General features: G+C 35.9%; 1 protein-coding gene across 4 annotated transcripts in view; it reads left to right on the top strand.

Annotated features, from left to right (window-relative positions):
* SLC25A21 (solute carrier family 25 member 21) overlaps positions 1-19,926 on the top strand; it is a 257,590-nt gene that overhangs the window by 229,088 nt on the left and 8,576 nt on the right. For 3 of the 4 annotated variants that reach the window (XM_074824665.1, XM_074824666.1, XM_074824667.1), the window contains 6 exons: positions 510-576; positions 2,639-2,743; positions 6,985-7,044; positions 9,398-9,505; positions 10,320-10,409; positions 14,221-14,385. In XM_074824665.1, the coding sequence (XP_074680766.1) occupies positions 510-576; positions 2,639-2,743; positions 6,985-7,044; positions 9,398-9,505; positions 10,320-10,409; positions 14,221-14,385 (595 nt within the window). The remainder of the gene's footprint in view (positions 1-509; positions 577-2,638; positions 2,744-6,984; positions 7,045-9,397; positions 9,506-10,319; positions 10,410-14,220; positions 14,386-19,926) is intronic. The other variant, XM_074824668.1, reaches the window with a different exon arrangement.

Here is a 19,926-nt window from a genome sequence, read left to right as displayed (position 1 = left end):
CTAAGTTGTAAAAAAAACCCTCTTCATGTATTTTGAGGCATATTTAAAACTAAACTTTAAAAGATGTCTTAACCTAGCATCTGAAGAAGATGCATGGTTTTTGTATGCAATTTGCTGAAGTGACAGTTTTTTCAAAATGTGTATTTTGTGACTTCAGTTTTTGATATTATCACTGCTATATCAAGAAAATTAAAACAAGGAAGTAATACTTCCTCTTCATTGTCAAAACACTTCCTCTTCCTTTAAATACAATTTCTTGTCTACTCAGAGAAAATGGATTGAATTATTACTTACTCATTGCTGATTTTTTTATATCATCTCACCAGCACATAATAGAATTGGTAGCACATTAGTTACTTAACAAGTAAGCAAAGAGTATCATTATTTGTCTGTATGCTTGTAAATGCTGAAAGGTTAGTTGCTTTACTCAAAAGTGAAAATAGAATTGGCAGTATGGTAGTGATATATTGTTTATCCATACAGAAATAATTTTTTTTTTTCTTCAATAGATTGTTTGGCTTCTACAAAGGAATATTTCCTCCCATCTTGGCTGAGACACCCAAAAGGGCAGTGAAGGTAAAAACCCCATACTTCCTTCTTTAAAAATATGAGTAAGGACAGTGACAGCTGTAAAACATTTTATTTCTCCCCTGCTGATTGACATTGGAATCTTAAACTTATTTGGCATATTAATCCTCTGATTTTTACTAGGAGGAAACTGTCCTGTTGATAGCACAATAAAAACTGTGCTTGATTAAGAAGTGTAGGATAAGGTTCTTAAATGCTAGGCTATTTTTGACTGTATATATAGTTACTGAAAAACAAATTACAATTAGTTTACATAATCAAAATTAATAAAATACTTTAAATGATATTTTAGCCTCATAATTACCTCTGGATTAGACATTTTGTTTTACTGAAAATGCCTAGCAACTTGCAAAACAACTAAGAATAGCATAATAAGTAACAAAAGAAGCCATTAAAGAAGCCACTCCTAATAAGCACTTACTCAGTAACTTGGAGTAGTATATCTGTAGGTTTGAAGTGCTGCCCAGAGTTTTCTTGTACTCCAAAAGAGCGCTCTACTCCATACTCACATTTTTACAGATTGAACATAGTAATGGGTACAACTCTTCATCATGCAAAGAACATTTTACTCCACTCTCTTACAGTTGAAATAGATGCTAGCCTATCAAAGTGTTTTTGTCAAATCAACATGTCAAATGTTGATCAGATTTTCTTTTATTATCATTTATGTTAATTTGTAGAGCATTATTTTAGTAACATTCCTAAGCAAAATACATCAATACATCAATTTTTTGCAGTTAAGTCATGTAATCTTTTTAATTAAAACCTAGTAATTAAGCACCTCATCTTAAAGTTCTAAATCTGTCAAAGCATCCATAGTGTTAGGAGCAAATGTTTCTTCATCTTTTACTTTAGAACTTCGAAGTTTCCCATAGTTGCAACAAATGTGTCTAAAAGCAGTTATTATACAGAATGTCTTGATTTTCCTTTCTTTCTTTTTTTGTTTCTTTCTAAAAAGGTTGCATATGATTCTGGTTCTTAGTCTGCAATTAATCATTCACATTCCAATTCCTTTACAGAGGAATAATATTTGTATAAAGTGACAGGATGTGACCTTGTAACAGAATCCTAAAGGAGTTCTGGTAATGTCATCTTGTTTGCATTGGCATTTTAGATGCAAACGACATATGTCACCTATCTCAAAATTATTTAGTGCAACTAAGTTATATTTCATAGCAAAATGTCAGTGAAGGATAGGCGGATGATATTCAGAAGATTCTTAACAACTCATTTTCTTTGGAGTGTGATATTTTCTCTCCATTTCATCTTTTTTGAAACAGGTCAAAGTCAACCTGATCATGCTTTTTAGATTCCAGCATATATTTAGTTAAAATACAAACCTAGGTTTGATTTTTCTCCTACCAACCTGAGTCATTCAAAAATCTTGAGTCACTTTCTTTTGCTCAATTTGATTAAATTGGCTTAAAACCCACAATATTCAATATAATTATAGGATCATAGGAAGGTTTAAGTTGGGAGGGATCTCTGGAGGTCATCTAGTGAGCCTCCTGCTCAAGGCAGGGCTGACTTCATGGTTAGATCAGGTCATTCAGATGCCTTGTCTGGTCAAGTTCTGAAAATCTTCAAGGATGGAGACTGCAGCCTCTCTGTGCTCCTGCTCCAGCGCTTAATTGCTTTCACTGTGAAGAATTTTGCCTTATATATCCAATCCAAATTCCCCTGTTGCAACTTTTGCTTATTGCTTCTGGTGCTTCTGCTGTGGACCTCTGAGGAAGTCAGACTTTGTCTTCTATATAACCTTTAGATGGTGGAAGACAGGAATTAGGTCCCCTTAGCCTTCTCATGTCCAGGCTAAACAGACTCCATTCTCACAGCCTCTTGTACATCATTAGCTCACAGCTCCTTAAATGTCTTACTGGTGCTCCCTTAGTAGGATGCTTTCTACCTAATTCTTGGGCATTTACGTGAGGGCTCAGCAGTGTTTCTGCAACCATTAGAATCAGGTTTAAATGCTAAACATGTTTTTTAATTAAATCATTTAATTCTTTAATTTGTTACAGTATTCCTTTAAATTTTTTGCTGTTCCTAGGACACCAGGAGACTTCAGCTATATTCTGCATTAGAAGAATTCAGTCACAGAATAGGGCAGGACAGTAATATCCTTGTAAGAACCTGGATACTGAAGCAATTTAATGTGAGATACACAATTTCTGACATGCAAAGTGGAGTTTGCACCCATGCTTTGACCTGAAGAGAATCCATCTTGTCTCAAATTTCCACTAACCTTATATGGATATGACCCCAATGGAAAAGTCACTGCTTCATTTGGCTCACTCTCACCTTTTATTCTTCTAATAGTTTTCCTCATTTTAACAGGCACCAAGATGTCCCTTGTCCACTGCCAAACTGACTAGTGAGATTTAGAGGAAGACTATGTCCATGCCTATGGTTTTGAGACTTGAGAAAGCAGAAAAGGTAGAGAGGCAATTTCTAGGTTCCAGCAGCCTTGGTTTGTGTTTGTAATGAGCTTTTTTTAAAACTTCTAGTTATATTGTCTTTTAAATCTCAAAAAAGTATATAGAGAATGGACAAGGGAGATTTTGTACTAAGAAGAAATTTTCTTGTGCTGCTGGTATATTGTCTTTATCTGGTGTTAATATTTGCAAATAAAAATAAAGCTACTAAAATGAAGTTATTTAGCCCCAGTTATTCAGCTAAGTGTTGAAGGTACAGCTCCCCTTTTAGTCAACTGCATTCTCACGTCTGTCTTGCTATTTCTTTTTTTCTCTCTCTTTATTTCCCTTCTAAAAAGAAACCTGGTATTTCTGGAACACGAAAAGTCAAAGTTTATAACTTTATGTTAGATTGAACTTGGAGGAAAGAAGTGATGATGCCAATACAATGGTTAACAGATGAACTTTTGGGGCAAATTTATATTGTTCATGTGTTCCCAGACATCTTGTTTCAAGCATATATTTTTACCTTAGAGTTATTGAGACATCTGGTAAGTACTTTGGCTATTTTCTGTGTAAGTTGAATTAAAGTGTATCTTTGCCAGATGGACAATATTGGTTATTATATACACAAAAGCATGTTTTAAATACATTTATTCAGAGATATTTTTTTTGCACAAAGCTATTAGCTTAGTACAACTGTAGAGAAAAAGACAAATTACCAAAAAAACCATTTTGGGTGGATGTACATGATATAAATCCTTATGATATAGCTCAATATTTTTTGCCGAAATTGTATGTATACTACCCATTCTTGTACACCCAACAACGTTTATATTAAGTTTTATTACTATTGATTTGTTTTCTTTGAGAAATTATATAAAACATAGTTACTATTAAGTAGATATTTTATTTACGACTCTAGGAAGCTTTTGATTTTTAAGGTAACATCTTTAAGACCAAAAAATTACTAGGTAATGTATTTCTGACTTTATTACAACCGTTTTACAGATCTGTAACACTATGGAAAACATTAAGGAATACCAGAAATTCCATTAAAGGTTAGGAGGGTAACAATGAGTAGAAAGATGCTGGAGAGAGAATAAAGCAAACTTTATCACAGTAAGAAATTAACTGCATTCAGTGAAGTAACTCACCCACCCACAATTGACACTTTCTCAGAGACCTATAAAATGTCTCCAGTTATCCAAAAATATAGACCTACAGTCTAAGTAACACTTCTATCTTTTCTGATGATTGGCAAGACCAGTACAATTTTAAACATATTTGCAGGATGTTTGCAAGATTAGTATTCAATCTGTACACTATTTGGAGGGCAGTTAAAATCTGGGGCGCAATTCTAAGACCTTTTCTGCAAAATTAGATAATAATTCCTACTGAGGATAAAAAAAAAAGTATTTATCCACTGGCCAGAGTATCAGTCCTTCAGTTTTAAGAATTTAACATCCTAATTTTGCATTATGTATACATATTCCCTCCTGCTTTAAATGTAGTGGCATTATTAACACATTAACACCCAGTCCTCTGATGATTTTGCTGGGATTCTAGTGACTTTTCATTTGAAGCAGGTCTTGACTGAAAAATGTTATTGACTTTGCCATAGGACAGAGTTCTAAACAAGTTAAAATGACAATGTGGTGCTTATTACTCGTGTTCCTGTACACGTGGTTTATGGAAGAACTGTTTTGTTCTGATAGGTCTGTGGTAACTGAGCCCTGAGGGACTGAGCTTGTCTTCTTTGGCTGACACCCAGCACAGATCACCCAGTCTTTCTGTTTTGTCTGAAAAACTTACGTTTGTTACAATTCCCACATCTCTGTTGACCTCACTTCCCATTGCCTTCCTCTCGTGGTGAAAGAGTTTGATGGTCGCATGCATGGGCAGGTACTAAGTGGAGGGATCACAGCTTCATGTGTGGGAGTGAAATGCACAGACTTTCAGAGGATCCCACCTTCATTTCAGTCAGCTTGCTCTAAACTAATCAAGCGTTACCAGTCAACTTTAGAAAGTAGCCAGGAAAGTCAGAGGTTTTAGTTATTTACTTTTGCTATACAGGGATGTGACAGCTCTTGCTCTAGTAGATACTCACCTGCACTGATGCAGTCTTGGTGAAGCTGTGACAGGGTTTTGTTGTTCAGTCCCATAATACTGGACGTGCTGTGTAAAAGCCACTTTCCTTTTGCATGCAAAGTTGTGAATACTTCTTGGACAGATTACAGGGCTCACAAATAGTGAGCTGTAGTTGCAGGCCTTGCATTGTTCCATGTGTGAAAATTATGTGGAATAACACTCCAATATCTTTGGTTTTACCTGGAAGTCAGATACCTACTCTTTATAACCAGAAAGATTTTCTGCTGTCCTTATTCCTCATGCTAGATCATTTTCACTGCCTTCAGAACTGTCGTATATGGCATCAACCTGAAGTGCTTTTTCAGTGGCTTCGGCAACATATTCGCAGAATATGAATGCAAAACAATATGGGACTTGGGGAGATTTACTGTACATGGAAGCACTGGACTAGAAAGGATCTCTTAGGTCGGCAAGTCTAGTCCCCTGCTGTTCTATAATCTCCTTCATAAATTTATCAAACTGTCCCTTACAAGCGATTAATATTTTTCCCCTGCTATTCTTATTGGAAGACTATTTCAGGACCCCACTCCTCTGGTTGTAAGAAATCTTCATCAGATCTCAAGCCACATTCTATTTATGACTTGTTTTTACTTTTATACCCAATTACTTCATGTTACATATCTTTCCTTTCTTTTTCATTCTCTTGCAGCCTCTCCTCTGCTAGACTAAACGAGGCAAGCATTTATTCTTCTTCAGTCTTCATTCTAAAAATAATCTTTAAGTTCTTTTTATGGTCCTGCTAGCTCTGTTTTGAATATGCTGTAGTCTGAGTTCATCTTTTTTAAACAGAGGTGACCAGGATTGTGTGCTGTATTCCAGAGGGCATCTTACCAATAATTTGTAAAATGTCACAGTTATACCTCGATTGATTCATATTAGACTTTGTGTCCACAGATGAGGAAATAGACAGTGAAAGTCTGTCTGTCTATGTCAATGGGAAACTTCTTTACTGACTTCAGTGCAATCAAGGTTATGCTCAACATTCTTCTTGTAAGAACAAATCCATTAATTTATTCTGCTTTGATTTTTGGAAGAGTTCACAAAAGGTATTCTGAAAATTAATGGATTTGGGTGGTAAGAAATGTTATATTGAAAGTGAACCATTTACAAATGGTTGCCTGTCTCGGTGTTTGTGCAGGTGAAACTGAGCTTCTTTCTTTCTTTCTTGAAGTTCAAAAACCCAAGAGTACATCTTTCAAAATTCATCCTCTAAGGACTTGCAGATGCTCAGAACTTCTGAACACCACTGACTGAAAGCAGACAATTGGATGAAAGATTTATTTGTAAAGAGCAAAAACTAAAAGAAATGTGTCTGTGGACAGTAAAAGATTACAAAAGTCTACAGACTTTCCATCTTCAAAATCAGCAGTTACATCTCTCTGATGAGAAGTAGACTAGTATCTGAGAAACATGAAAGTGATTGCAGGATATTATATTAAAGATGCGAGGGTGATTTTGGGACAAATTATAGTATCTGCTACTACATTTATACCAGTATATGAAAGTTCAGTGCTAGAGGAAAAGTTTATAAATTAAAAACACCAACTATGTGTTGTTAGTGAACTCTTACATAAAACATTAATTGCACTTATGCTGGTATTATGCATAATACTCTAATAAAATCAGTTCTGAAGCCTAAATGTCTAGTATTGTACATCTAACACTGCTACAGAGAGTGTGAAACAAAAGTGGCTTATGTTTATTTTGCAGAACTGCACACAGCTACTCAGGATATGAGGTAGTGAAGCTCCATTGTAGTTTGGTTTTACTAATTTGCATAAGTAACTCATAAATTTTTTCTACGCAATTTCAGTGTAACTTTTATTTACAGTTTTTCACCTTTGAACAATATAAGAAGCTACTAGGATATGCATCATTACCACCAGGACTGGTATGTATGGATACAGAACTTCATGTTCTAATTTAATATGTATATACTGAATAGTCCCATCTATTTCTTCCCATAAAAGCAGCCCAAAATTAAACAGGCTGGTTCAACCAACAGTTTTTCTGAACAGAATTGTCCCTTGAAAACACTGATAACAGAATTTATCCAAACAATAGTCACATTAATTTTTAAATCAGATGTCTTCAGAATAATTCCATACAATGTCATAACATTTGTTATCATGGATAGTGACAGTGACCATGGAAGAGTCTATATGCAGCTTGTCATTCTTTGTTCTTGCAAAATAATGAAAAACAGTAGAATATTATCATTATTTATTTATTCATGTGATAGTGACGAGTTTGATACCTCAACCTCAAAGTGCTATTCTGCAAGGCACAGTGCAACTATAACAAAAATACAGACCTCAGTCTTATTCTAAAGACTTTATAATAGAAACATAAACTATTGATAAGAAATTGCTACCTCCATTGAAGTCAATGGCAAAACTCTCTTATACATCAGTGGAGTTAGGATTTAATCTCAAGAACAAAACTATTTTATAAACAAAATACAGGACATGCATATACTGCTTTCTGTGGTGTAAGAATGTAACTAATAGTAAATATCTGTTTTTCACAATAATGGGATCACAACTGAAGGAAACGATTTTTTTATAGTTAAGCAATAAAGGTTTTGGTCTCTTTCAGGTCTCTTTCAAACAGTATTGATTCCATTTACATCTGCCTTCCATTGTAGTGCGTGAATGGTCATGGAATCATATTACCTAGTTTAAAGCAAGTTTCCTCTTCCTCTTAATTATTCCACTGACCCTATAGTTGTTTACAGTATCTCCAATTTTATCTTATATCTTTCAGCAGACTCTTCTCATCCTTAGATGTAAATAGAGAGGCTGATACTTGTTCTCTAGCAAGTGGAAAGAACAGAGTTTAAGGTTCCATGGTACACCAGCACTTTTTTTGGAGGAAAATATGCGGGAAACTTATAAACATGCAATAGCTGACCAAAAGCTACTCTGATTCATATAGCAGATGCAGCAACCATCAGACACCCCTGACTTTTTTGGTGCAGTACTGTTAACATAGAGGCATTTTTGGCCCTAAGATAGCTGTGGTAGCAAGGGAAAAAGAAGACTGAGAGCAATTCTGCTCTGAGCTAGGCAGAGTGCTTCTAGGTGCCTCAACAGACCTCATATCAAGACAACATTTATTGTTAAAAGAGAGAGGCATACATTTGCACCATCTTTCTGCTGGCTTCAGTCTCATGGTTGATGATGAAAGGGATAGGTTATGTTCCCACCTCATATTGGAAAAATAGATCTGTGGGTAACACAATCCTTTCCAAAGGCAGTAAGGCTGGAGCTTGCCACTACCCTTCTAATTTACCATTCTTCTTTCTTGAGCTCTCAAGAGTCCCTGCTCAAATCCCTCTGTATTGAATAAGTTTTTTCTCACTATTGTTTTTTACTTACCACTAGTTTCCTTGGATTTCAGCAAATGTTCTCAGTGTATTGTATTTTGGTCCAGGGACTCTTTTCAGCCCCTAGAAAGTTTGGAGATGTTAATTGGAGGCAATAAGTGTGTAAATTGATCACTAAAATTAACCCCTCTGAATTTTATCAATTCACCTAAATATTTGAATATTATTTTTCTGTTACAAAGAAATTAAGATATTTTAAAACGCTGTGTCATGATGGAAAGCAAAGCAGTGAATATCTCCATATCTATGGCTGTAATGTACCATCAACTTCTAAGTAAATGGAGTTAGTTCATCCTTGCAGTGAATGCTGACATTTCCATGTGTGCCAGTCATTCCCATATAAACCTTTCCAGGATTGATATTTTCTTAGGAGAACCTTTCTTCTACTTGTGGAATTAGCTGAAGTACTGCACTAATTTAATTTCTTACATTTATTTTTAAGTTAATATGTTAGTGTTATATGCTTAGTTAGTGCTCAGTGAAGAGTTTTTATTTTTTCCAGTGCTGCATAACTGCATTTATATTTGTGTTTTTATTCAGACTCCACCCAAAGATAACATGAGGGCATTGTTTTTCCATGTTTTCATATAAATTGTTACCACAATTTTTCTTCCAGCTGAAAAGAGAATTCATTGACAGTGCTATGAAATTTTATTTTGTATTTTTTCAAATGAAGTTCATGGCTATTGTCATTGTCTTCATGAACTGTCAGCATCTAAACAAGGGCTAAAGTTGTTTAGTAATAGAATACTGCATTACGGTAATCTCACAGTTTGCATTGTGTCATTCAGTTTCATAATCTGATGTATGGGAAATTTTACTCCTTCATTTTTAACTATAATTTTAACTTTTCTAGGCATTTGCAGTTGCTGGCTTGGGATCTGGGTTGACAGAGGCAGTTGTGGTTAACCCATTTGAAGTAGTAAAAGTTACCTTACAGGCAAATCGGAATGCCTTCACAGAGGTATGAGAATTGCTCCATTCTTCTTTTTCTGCTTCATTAGGCACAATGCACTTCAAAGTTTATATTTAGAGTAGAATGTCTATAATACATTGGGTTGATGCGAATTATTTTCCCACAAGCTTAACAGAAATGGAAAAAGAGAGAAGAGACTCAATAGACGATGCCTTCAGGTATCCAGAGATGCATACAGTATTGTCAGTAGTGTCAGTATCTCCACTGTAAATATTCTGTGCCTGAAGGGCACCTTCGTCCCTCCAGAGTAGCCAGCAGCCCAGCACTGTGAGAAATTGTAATCCAGAAGTACGAACATGAGCCCCTTATACACAGTGCATTTACCCCAGCAGGCTCCAGACTTCAAGTGAGCACCAAACATTGGCATAAAACACCCCGGCCCCATGCCCTAGCCAGAGTCCAACTGGGGTATTTTATGTTAAAAATGTAGCTGGTAGATTTCAGAGTCTTAGATGAAATTATTTATAAGTCTTCACATTTATAAGCACAAACCAGGAAATAGTTATATCATAAAGCACACCAATAATTTAAATTCCTGTTTCACTTCAGAGTTTTATTATTCAAATATTGTTTCATTCAAATAAGTCAGTTTGCAAAACTGACTTTGTCCACGGTTCTGGGTACTTCTGAAAGGGGAAGAAGATTAAACTGGAAAACAGTGATTCATCAAAATCAAGTGTTCCCAGGAATGCACCAGCTTCAATTAATTTTAATGTAGAAAATGATCCAGGCTGAAGTGAAGGAAGGCAGTAACACAGTTCTTTCTTTTCTCAGTGAATAAGACTAACAATTGTCAAATCAGCTTTTTCAAAATCTTTTGAGAAATCAGCTGTACCATGGTAGAAGTGCCAAATCACATAAGCATGGCATGAAGAGGTTGGCTGAAACCCTGGTGAGGCACTATTTTTGCATATTCTACTACTAAGTTTTGACTGAGTTAACACTTGCATGCCTTGTAACACTCATCTGCACAAATTGAACGCTTTTGGGGAAAGCACAGTATAGACATTTATCACCTGGCCATTTACATAAGCTATTTGGGCCAAACTCCTCAGGTACTCTCTGGCAAAATATTGCCACTGATTTTCAAATCTCATAGACTAGCTAGTACCTACTCCGTAACTCATCCAGAGAAATGTTCTCTTCCAGAATGAATTTTAAAACATTTGGTGAATTTCTGTTCAATCCTCAATGCATGCAAAAGAGATGTTTGGTTGCTCCAAGTCTCTAGCCTAGATATTTTTTAACCATGGCCGAAGAGCCACTGAAACAGAGAGCTAATAAAGTACAGGAGTAAAAAGGTTTGAATCCTGGAAGGAGAGAGACTGAAAGTGGGAGAAAGTTGTGTGTGAAAGGCTCTCTCTCTCAGGAAGGTGATATGAAAAAATTATGGACTACTACCGCTCCAGCAGTAGTAAACTAAGCAGATATTATGGATCTTTCTGCCTGGCAGTTGTGAAGATACAATTAACCTATAATAAAACCTCTGGTTTTGAGTGTAAATACACCACTATTATATTTTGAACAAATTAGTTCCTGTAAGTTGCAAGAGATCAATACATCCTTTGGCTTCATGCATGTTAATTTTTTTTCTCTATTGAAAACTTTATAATAAAGTCTGGGGTGTTTTAATCTGTAAATTTTATGCAATTGCTTACTTTAGTTACAGCATCCCTTCCTTGGTGACCTTCAGAACACTCCAGTAATCACAGTGTATCTGTTCAAAAGCATTCTGAGTTGGTTTGTTTCAGGTGAATATTCTTTGAATTTAATTTAAATGCAAATTTTCACAAAATCCAAATAATACTATATTATACAAATAAAATTGTAAAAGAATGCTATTGCAATTCCACTAGAAACCTAGTTTACACCTAAAATATAAATAAATTTGCCCTAATGAAAAAATCCAAGACACTGAAGTTCTTAAATCACAAAGATAGTTAAATCACACACACATTAATTTTTAATATATTTTTTTAAAAAAGTGTTAGAATTTCACATTTTGCTATAAATCAGGAAAACTCTAGTGTCTTCTTTACCGTGATCTCAAGTTCTCATTAAGCATATGTTAAAGAACATTCCACAGTAAAGCGTGTAAACTCAAGCCTATTGGAAGGAGCATGTGCATGTTATATTATACAACATAGGGCAGTGGTACACTCATTTCATTACCATGCACTGTTTTTCAAAAAGGTTTAAGTAAAGTATGTACCTATCCTATTGTGAAGCTTTCATACTATATGATGAAACCTAATGCAGTTCACATATTTCTTTGACTATTGTATTGAAATAATAAATATATCTTGTTTAAAAGGAACAAGGAAGAGCATGAACACACACCCACACCCAGACTCCTGCACACCCCCAAAGCAAATATTCATACACTGTGGTGACAGCTGAATTATTCTGTGGTACCAGATCATCTTTCGAGGGTTGATAGGTTTAAAGAGGAAGGCCACTATAAATCGCATATCAGCACTTTTGTAATGTGAATTGCTACAGGTAAAAATAATGGTGACTTTTTGTTCAGGTAAACTGCTAGAACAACACATTGTTTAATTTTCTTTTTTTTTTTTTTCTTCTCCCTGTAGCCATGTAAAACTCACTGGCTATAGAAACTGGTGTGGTAATAAAAATCTTCTCACCTGACTTAAGAGTTCTGATTAATACAAGTTTCTGCTTTATGATGAGAAGAATCTGACTCCAGATTCCATTGACTAGGTCTCTATTAAGCGTAAGTCAACAGTTGTGTGAAGTGAATTAACTCCAGATGTTTATACAATAAATTCTTCCATCTGAATTAGTCATCCTAAGGTCCTTCCATCATCAGTGATGAAACACAGACCTTCTATGGCTTGATCAGCTGACATTTTAGATGCCTACACTGGATGAAGTGCTGTCTAAGAGAACCCTCTTTATTGCTAATGGACTGAAAAAGGGAGTCTGTTTTAGTAGCTTAGATGTAGATGTGACACTGCAGGTATCTACATTTGGACTGATGAATCCTATCTCAGGTGTTCAGCAAGTGACAGGCTTCCCCTTTGAGTCATTAGTAAATCCATATTCAGGAGGAGACCAAGGGATACCTTACTGTTGAAAGTTGCTTTATTCAGCTTAAATCACTTTATTCAGGATCACTGGTTATTTTTCAAAGATCTAATCCTCATTTTTTGTGCATGAGGAAGGATGTTATTGCTAGTATCTGGACCATATTCCATGTTGGGTAGCTGCAGTTTAGAATAGATTCTGGTTTGAATCCCTGGGGGTAGTTAGAAAAGTAAACTATAGTAAAATGTATGCAGAACAGTAACAGGATAATATTAGTAGTAAATATGAAAAAACAGAATGAAACTTAGTATTAAAGACTAAACTTGTCAGTCACCTAAATAAGCAGTCATAAGCTGTGTCAGATGTAATAGGCATCATTTGGCTGATGCTGTTGATCTACCACAGTGATATTTTGAAATGGAAAACTATTAAACAAATAAGTGGATTGAAATTAGCAGTGTTCACAGCGTTGTAGTCAAAATTATTCTATATTTTCATGTTTGAGCCTCCTAGTGGAAGTCATGTTTTGCCTTTCTAATTAAATATTTGGTTACCCAGAGCTAGCTTTATGCTTTGGAGAAAGCCAAACTCAAGTCAACAACTTTTTGAAAGGAACTTTTCTATAATTCTGCTAAAAAGAAATCTAAAATGTTCAAAATGAGAACACCTGATTCTGAGTATCACAGTATATTGGAAGATAGGTCAAATATGCATGTAGTCAGGCAGATCCTGTCTGAGGAACTGATCATTATATAAGTGAATTCTGAGGAAGTTTCTTGCTTTTTGCCTTTTGTTAAATGGAAGTTAGCTGACTCAAATGATTTCTATGCCTTTTGGGCATTATTTTCAAAACAGGATTTCTAAAGTCCATTTCCTAAATCTGTACCTTGGAATTTTAAATGGGTGTTCTGATTTTCAAAGTTTAACTACACTTTTTAAGTCATATAATTCATTAGGAGGGCAAAACAGGATTTCCAGTTGAATGCTTAAGAAAAAGAAAAAAAAAAAAAAAAAAAACACAAAACCTCACCCTCTTTTCAAGATTTTCAACACTAGAGAAAGTTTAACATGTGATCTGGTTTTAAAAAGTGCTGTGTACCCAATAACTCCTTCAAAAGTCAGTGTCTTAAACCAGTGATTTGCATTCTTAATAACATGAAGAGCCTCAGAGGATCCAGAAGGGTTCCCAGACAATATATATGCCTTTTGTCACCCTTTCAACCCTATTCCTAACATTGAATCTGGAAACTGCAAAACTGATCTTCAATACAAATATTTGTAGCCTTCCTTGCTACTCTAATTTGTGGCTCCCAAGGACTTGCTTCCATAGCCATAATGGCTCAAAAATTTCCTGTTCTAATTCGGTCCCTTTTATCACTCCCTCACCATGCATATTCCATGAACCTTAGTCTTTTACAGTACTCGAGTCATGCTTTCATCTTTTTTCTGCAATCAGAAAAATGAGGAATTTTTTTTTAATGAAAGTTGTGATTTTTGCATGATCACAGGAAAGGGAAAATAACAAATATGGTGAGACAAGATAAAATTACAAGAATTGGCAACACTGTGCTTGTCAACGGGATTAAAATGATGCTTTGGTTATTGTTTTCTTTTTGTAAAGATGATCTCTTCCTTCTTTTGCTTAACTTATGTAGCAACCATCTAGTTTTGTTCAAGCTCGGCAGATCATTAAAACCGACGGTCTGGGCTTCCAAGGGCTCAACAAAGGTCTTACTGCAACACTGGGCCGTCACGGAGTTTTCAACATGGTTTACTTTGGATTCTACTTCAATGTGAAAAACATTCTTCCAGTCAATAAAGTAAGTCCTTCATACAATGCAATAGACAAACAGGTAAGAGGTTTGGCAATTGAATTAATACTGTATTTTTCTGTACAAAGCTGTGGTATTTAGTTAAACAGTGACTAGCCTAGCTCTCTGTTTTGCAGAAATCTATAGCATTTTAATGGAAGCAAAGCAAGAACTTGTACTTCTCACTTTTTAAGCAAAGCTGAGTATAAATAAAGTTGTCATGTTTGAATTCTCATTTTTCTGAATTTCTCTTTATGCCATGGTAGCAATGTAAAAAAGGCAGAAATCAGGATCCAGGTAAGTTAGGTTTGTATGCACTTTTTTGTGGTAAACTGGCTTAGAAGAGAAAAATCAATTTCTAGAACTTCTTTTAGTATTGACAAAGAGGCTAAACTTGAGGAGATGGGAGAGGTGCAGTATGTAGGGTATTCTGGCTATGTACCAGGCCTATTTACTCAAGAGAGAGTTTAACTTTGTGGTGAAGGACAACAGGGCAGATTTATCCATATGGGAGGGAGCCAGTCCAAAACAGGACTTACAGGGTCATGCACAGGGGCTTTATGTAGTTTGTAAGTTAAAAAAAAAAAAAAAAAAAAGAATCTTTATAGCTGTAATTTCACTTGAAGCAATTTTATTTGATAGTCTTATATTCCTTTACATAACAAAGGAAACATTTCCCTTTACAACAAAGGGAAACTTTACTAATGAAAACGTGGCAATACTGGCAACTTTCTAAATGACTGTGTGAGTAACAGCTAATGGTTTATTAATGACTCCAGTACATTACTTACTGAACTGTGTTTTCACTAATGTGATTTTTAGATGACAGTTAAACAGTCACAGGTGTAATATGTAGTGATATTCATATAAGAAGCTGCAGTTTACATCAAAAGAGATCAGTTTCTATTCCCAAATGAAGTAACACCTCTTTTTTTTCTGCACTTCTGAGTAGCCTGGTATTTTTGTTGGCAACACTGTGTAAATGGAGAAAAACTCCACTTCTTATTTGCAGATCATTACAGTAAATTGAATTGTTCAAGAGCACCTAACCCACAAGTTTCTACAAGTTTCTTTTAGTGTATTTAAGCATACTTCACAGTGTACTTTAATCACACATTCTAAAAACTCAAGGCACAAGCATAGCTTGATACTAAGAAGTAAACACATTTATGTTGATCAAAAGATGAAAAAATTATAATCACTACACAGAACGTTCAGAATCATATGCAAGTAAGGACGAAGAGGCTTGTGTGCAACTTCTGTGGAAATCCTGAAGTGTTCTTGCATAGCAATTGAAGAATAGTAGTAGTATTTGGCATAAGCATGTTTTCCTAGCCTTTCAGATTAAAAAAATGGGACACAATTATTACACAATTAGAAAGATTCAGAGCTTTATGATCTAAGAGAAATTAGAACTTTATAGACATTTTGTATGATACAGAGAATTGTTAACATCTACAATGTAGATTTATATACATCTAGAAAATGAAAGAGAAATTACTTCAATGGTTCCAGCCAGTGGCCCAGCTGTCCTGTACATACTATCAAAATCAAAAGACAGTTTAATCAATGTAGGATCAGATTGCATTAACTGCAATAAGTGGAGAGATTTGCTTTGTGCTCGATCAGTGCAAAGTTGCTTGCACAGTGGCTTGCACAGTGGCTACATCTGTGCTAGTAAATTGAGCAGCGTCACTGAAACTCAGTCATCTCTGCTGTTAAATGTTCCCTGGCACAGCTTTGGCCCAGGCCAGCCAACACTGTTCTGGGTACAGCTTAGGAGCTAGCACAGACAAGGAACCATTCCTTATAGGCAGGGTTTATGCAGCCAGTCTGTTTTAAATGGTAATAGCATTTAATAGTGCTAATAAAGTTAATAGGACTCTCCTGGCCAGCTGGCATCAGTGCCATAGACAGTTCTGTACATATAGATATAACCAATAATTCTGATCTAACTCCCATTAAAATCAATGCAAATCTTACCCTGAGTTTAACAGAGCTTATATCAGGCCTCATCTGGCTTGTGCTAGCCAATGTTATGGCTCAGGTGTTTACATGCATTGAACTTCACTGACTGGAAAATGGAGGTATTCAACAGTACTTTGTGATCTGTAGCTTAAACCTCTTCTGTCAGTAGACAGGCACTAGCGGCTAAGAGTTATCAAATGTGTGCAACGAATTTGGTAGAAGCTGTTTTGCAGTTAGCCTGAAAAATATTAGACAGTTGTAACTTTTCAAGATTTCTCACAGACTTGATTTCGTTACAAAACCTAATTTGTTCACTTTGTATATTTTGCCAGAAAGGAAAATCTTAAAGTCAGTCTTGCAATATTGACAAACATATAAAATTTGTGAAATAAGAATACTACACTTCTGAAATAATTTTGGCTCTTGACTATATATCTGCTGTTCACCATCTGTAACGTAAGTGGAAAAATGTATGGAAATGTCCGTATGAGCCTTTTAGCTGTCAACAGTGTTAAACTGTGCATTAAATTTGCATCCCAATTAGGGATGTTTGCAGCTTATTTTGCCAAAAACAATAAACCTTTTATGTTGAGTGGTCAAATGATATAAATGACATGTGTGGGTTGTAAATGTTTGTAATGAATAATTTTTCGTATGTTCAGTCTGTTCTGCTAAACAGACCGTTTACAGCCAACCTCATGCTCTGTTTACTGAAAATGGAATAAACCAGACTTGTTTCAGTTGCCACTAATGTATCAACCATGGAGCATTAACAGCTATGCATCTGCACTAACAATCAAATTAGTCTGCAAATTTATATCGTCTCAGTTTTATGGCACCTGCTTTTATAGCATGTTTCATAGGCATCCAGCAGCTCTCGCTTTTCAATTTTTTTAAAACCTAACGAATCATAGTTTGATGGTAAATGTTAGTTTCATTAAAACCTTTGCTCACTACCACCTCCAAGTGGCTGTCATATTTCTTAACAATATGAAATTTCCTCACTGTCTGTTAAAAGCCCCCTTTGAAATGTGGCCAGCTGCAAAACTCATTTCAAGTCAGGCACTGCCTGCCCCAGTTGCCACAGATGTGCCTCCTGTTAAAAGGACTGCGGCATCAGGCAGTGGGAGCTGAGCGGTGTCTTGTTTTGTCAGAAAAAGGGCTCTAAACTTCTATAGGCAAAAAAGAGATGAGAAACAAAAATGGGCTGTTCAGCTTCGTGAATAAATAAGACAGCAGACAACAGTTTTATTTTAGTTGTTTTCAGATCTATGCCGACATAGAATATGTAGGGACAGTGAAAAGGGCATGTGGTGCAACAGAGTTGAAAAAATAGGAAACGAAAGTGATTTAGGAGAAGACTGTATCAGAGCGGGGAATGGAATAACCTCAGAGCTATCAACCAAGCTCAGGTTTCAGGATGACCTGGGAACTGAAAAAAAAAAAAAAAAAAAAAAAAAGACAGTGCTGTATCCAGTACAATGTTACATAAGCCACCTATTGATCAGTACTCTCCACTCAGGTGTCCTGTGGCTGTTAAAATGATAGCCTGTGTTGTTTAAAGACTTCAGCCCAGGCCATCATCCCTAAAAGATGTTGTATCAAAGGGGGAGAGTCTGTTGCTACCTCACTTGCTCCTGTACTGTGGTATTCTTGTAGGCAAGACAGGTATGAAGTTTAAGGAGAGGAATCTTTGGTCAAAATAAAAATGTGAAGGAACACACGTTTCTTCTGTTTTCCTATGGAAATGAAGATAATGCTGAAACTGATAACCAGGTTCAACCGTAGCTGACAGAGACGCAGGCTTAAAATAGTTAAGTTCTTGCAAGATATACAAGTAATCATTTAAAAGAAGGAGAGATCCTACAAGTGCATCTTATGAGTGCCCCAACTCAGAGAAATTTTCACTGGGAACTTATGCCTTATTAAACACTGAGTTCCACAGGAAAAAGCCCATGTAAGACTTAGTGTGGGCTTGCACCTTTCCAGAGATCAGTATCAATCTGTTACAAGAGCTGATAGGACATCAAACTTACTCAGTTCTGGTATTCATGGGGCTACTTTTTTTTTCTTCATAAATTACTGTGTAACTAAGACTGAAGATGGATAGTGCAGGCAAAGGTACTGGATGCAGGGGTAAGCAATAAGACATCCATTTCTGGGTGCCCTTTTCTGCATAGCTAATGTCTAAATGATGTCAGCAAAAGTTGACCTGCTTGTAACCCCAACACTTTATGAACAGTCTAATCATCTGCGTAGACTGACTTTGTGTGGAGGAGCTGCTTGGAGCTACAGCAGAAGCCTCATGTGAATTTGGAAGATCGATTCTGTTTTCACCACTGTGATTAATGGTTTTCCAGGTGGCCATTCCCCAGGAGCTGCAAGAACATGCACTGAATAGTGAATGACAGGAACACTAGGTACCCTCTCTTGCATAAACCTGGGAGTCATTGATATAGGCGGCTATGGGACTAACAGAGAAGACAGACAATAAATTTGTGAGGACCTAAAGAAATTGGGCAGGAGTTTCTTTTGTCTCTTTGATGTTCTGCTTTCAACAGTCTAACAATAATCTACAAAAATGATGATCAATAAGAGGAACAAGTACAGATCTATTTGACACTTCTCTTCATGACTGTACTGACTGAGTCTCCAGAATTCTACGTATTTTGTATTCGGTGACCACCAAATTTTGTTGTCTCTTTTTTTTTTATTTATATCGAAAGTTCTTTGGTGCAGATGTTTGCTTTAGGGCTAAATGAAGTCCTAACCTTGCCCTGTGGGTCCGAAAGGTTATACCAAAAGAGTAAATAATGGATAATAATGCTACTTATAAATCTGGAGTAAGAATAATAATTTTATCAGAGAAAAACAAATCACTGAGAGGATTGCTGACTGTTTGAAAATGTATACCTGTACAGAGCAGACAGTCATGTAACTCTGGAGACCTGCCAGGACATTTATCCTACTGGCTGTCCTTCATCTTGTTATGTTGTCAGACATCTGACAGGTGGATTTTAAAAACTTAAATAAATGTCTGCTGCAATGAGATTGCGCTCAAGGAGGCATCTGAGGTGATACCAGTGTGAAAAAGTACATTTAATTCAAAGTACAGCTGTGACTATGCATTTTGGAGTGCCTTTCTTGGTCATCAATATGTTTAGTTATAATTTCAGCATTTCCTATGCCTTTTGATAAAGATCAAACCATCATTGTACTAATCAGACAGCAAGCTATAGTTTACAATAAGGAGTTTACTATGTAAATGCATGAGATGGACAGAAGTTCAGGGTCAATAAAACTATGAAGCTGTTCATTAAGCTGTGGTCAAATCTTGATTAAGTCACAACAAATATTGTGAATAATCTTTAAAAGAATCAAAGCATGATGTTATCACAACAGTGATGAGACTCACTTTCATCTTTTCATTTTCTGGAGCCTTGCAGTGAGTCTACATAATTGTCTCCTCCTCACTGCTGATTTGTGTTGGGAGTTTACATGCGTCCAAATCATATGATCACATCTGTACCAGCCTCTCCCTCTCTAAGAGTAGAATGTGACAGCCTTTCTTCCCAGCTTTCC

Source organism: Strix aluco, chromosome 4 (genome assembly GCF_031877795.1).
Source record: "Strix aluco isolate bStrAlu1 chromosome 4, bStrAlu1.hap1, whole genome shotgun sequence".
Classification (NCBI taxonomy): Eukaryota; Metazoa; Chordata; class Aves; order Strigiformes; family Strigidae; genus Strix; species Strix aluco.
This window is presented reverse-complemented; position numbering and strand designations above follow the sequence as displayed.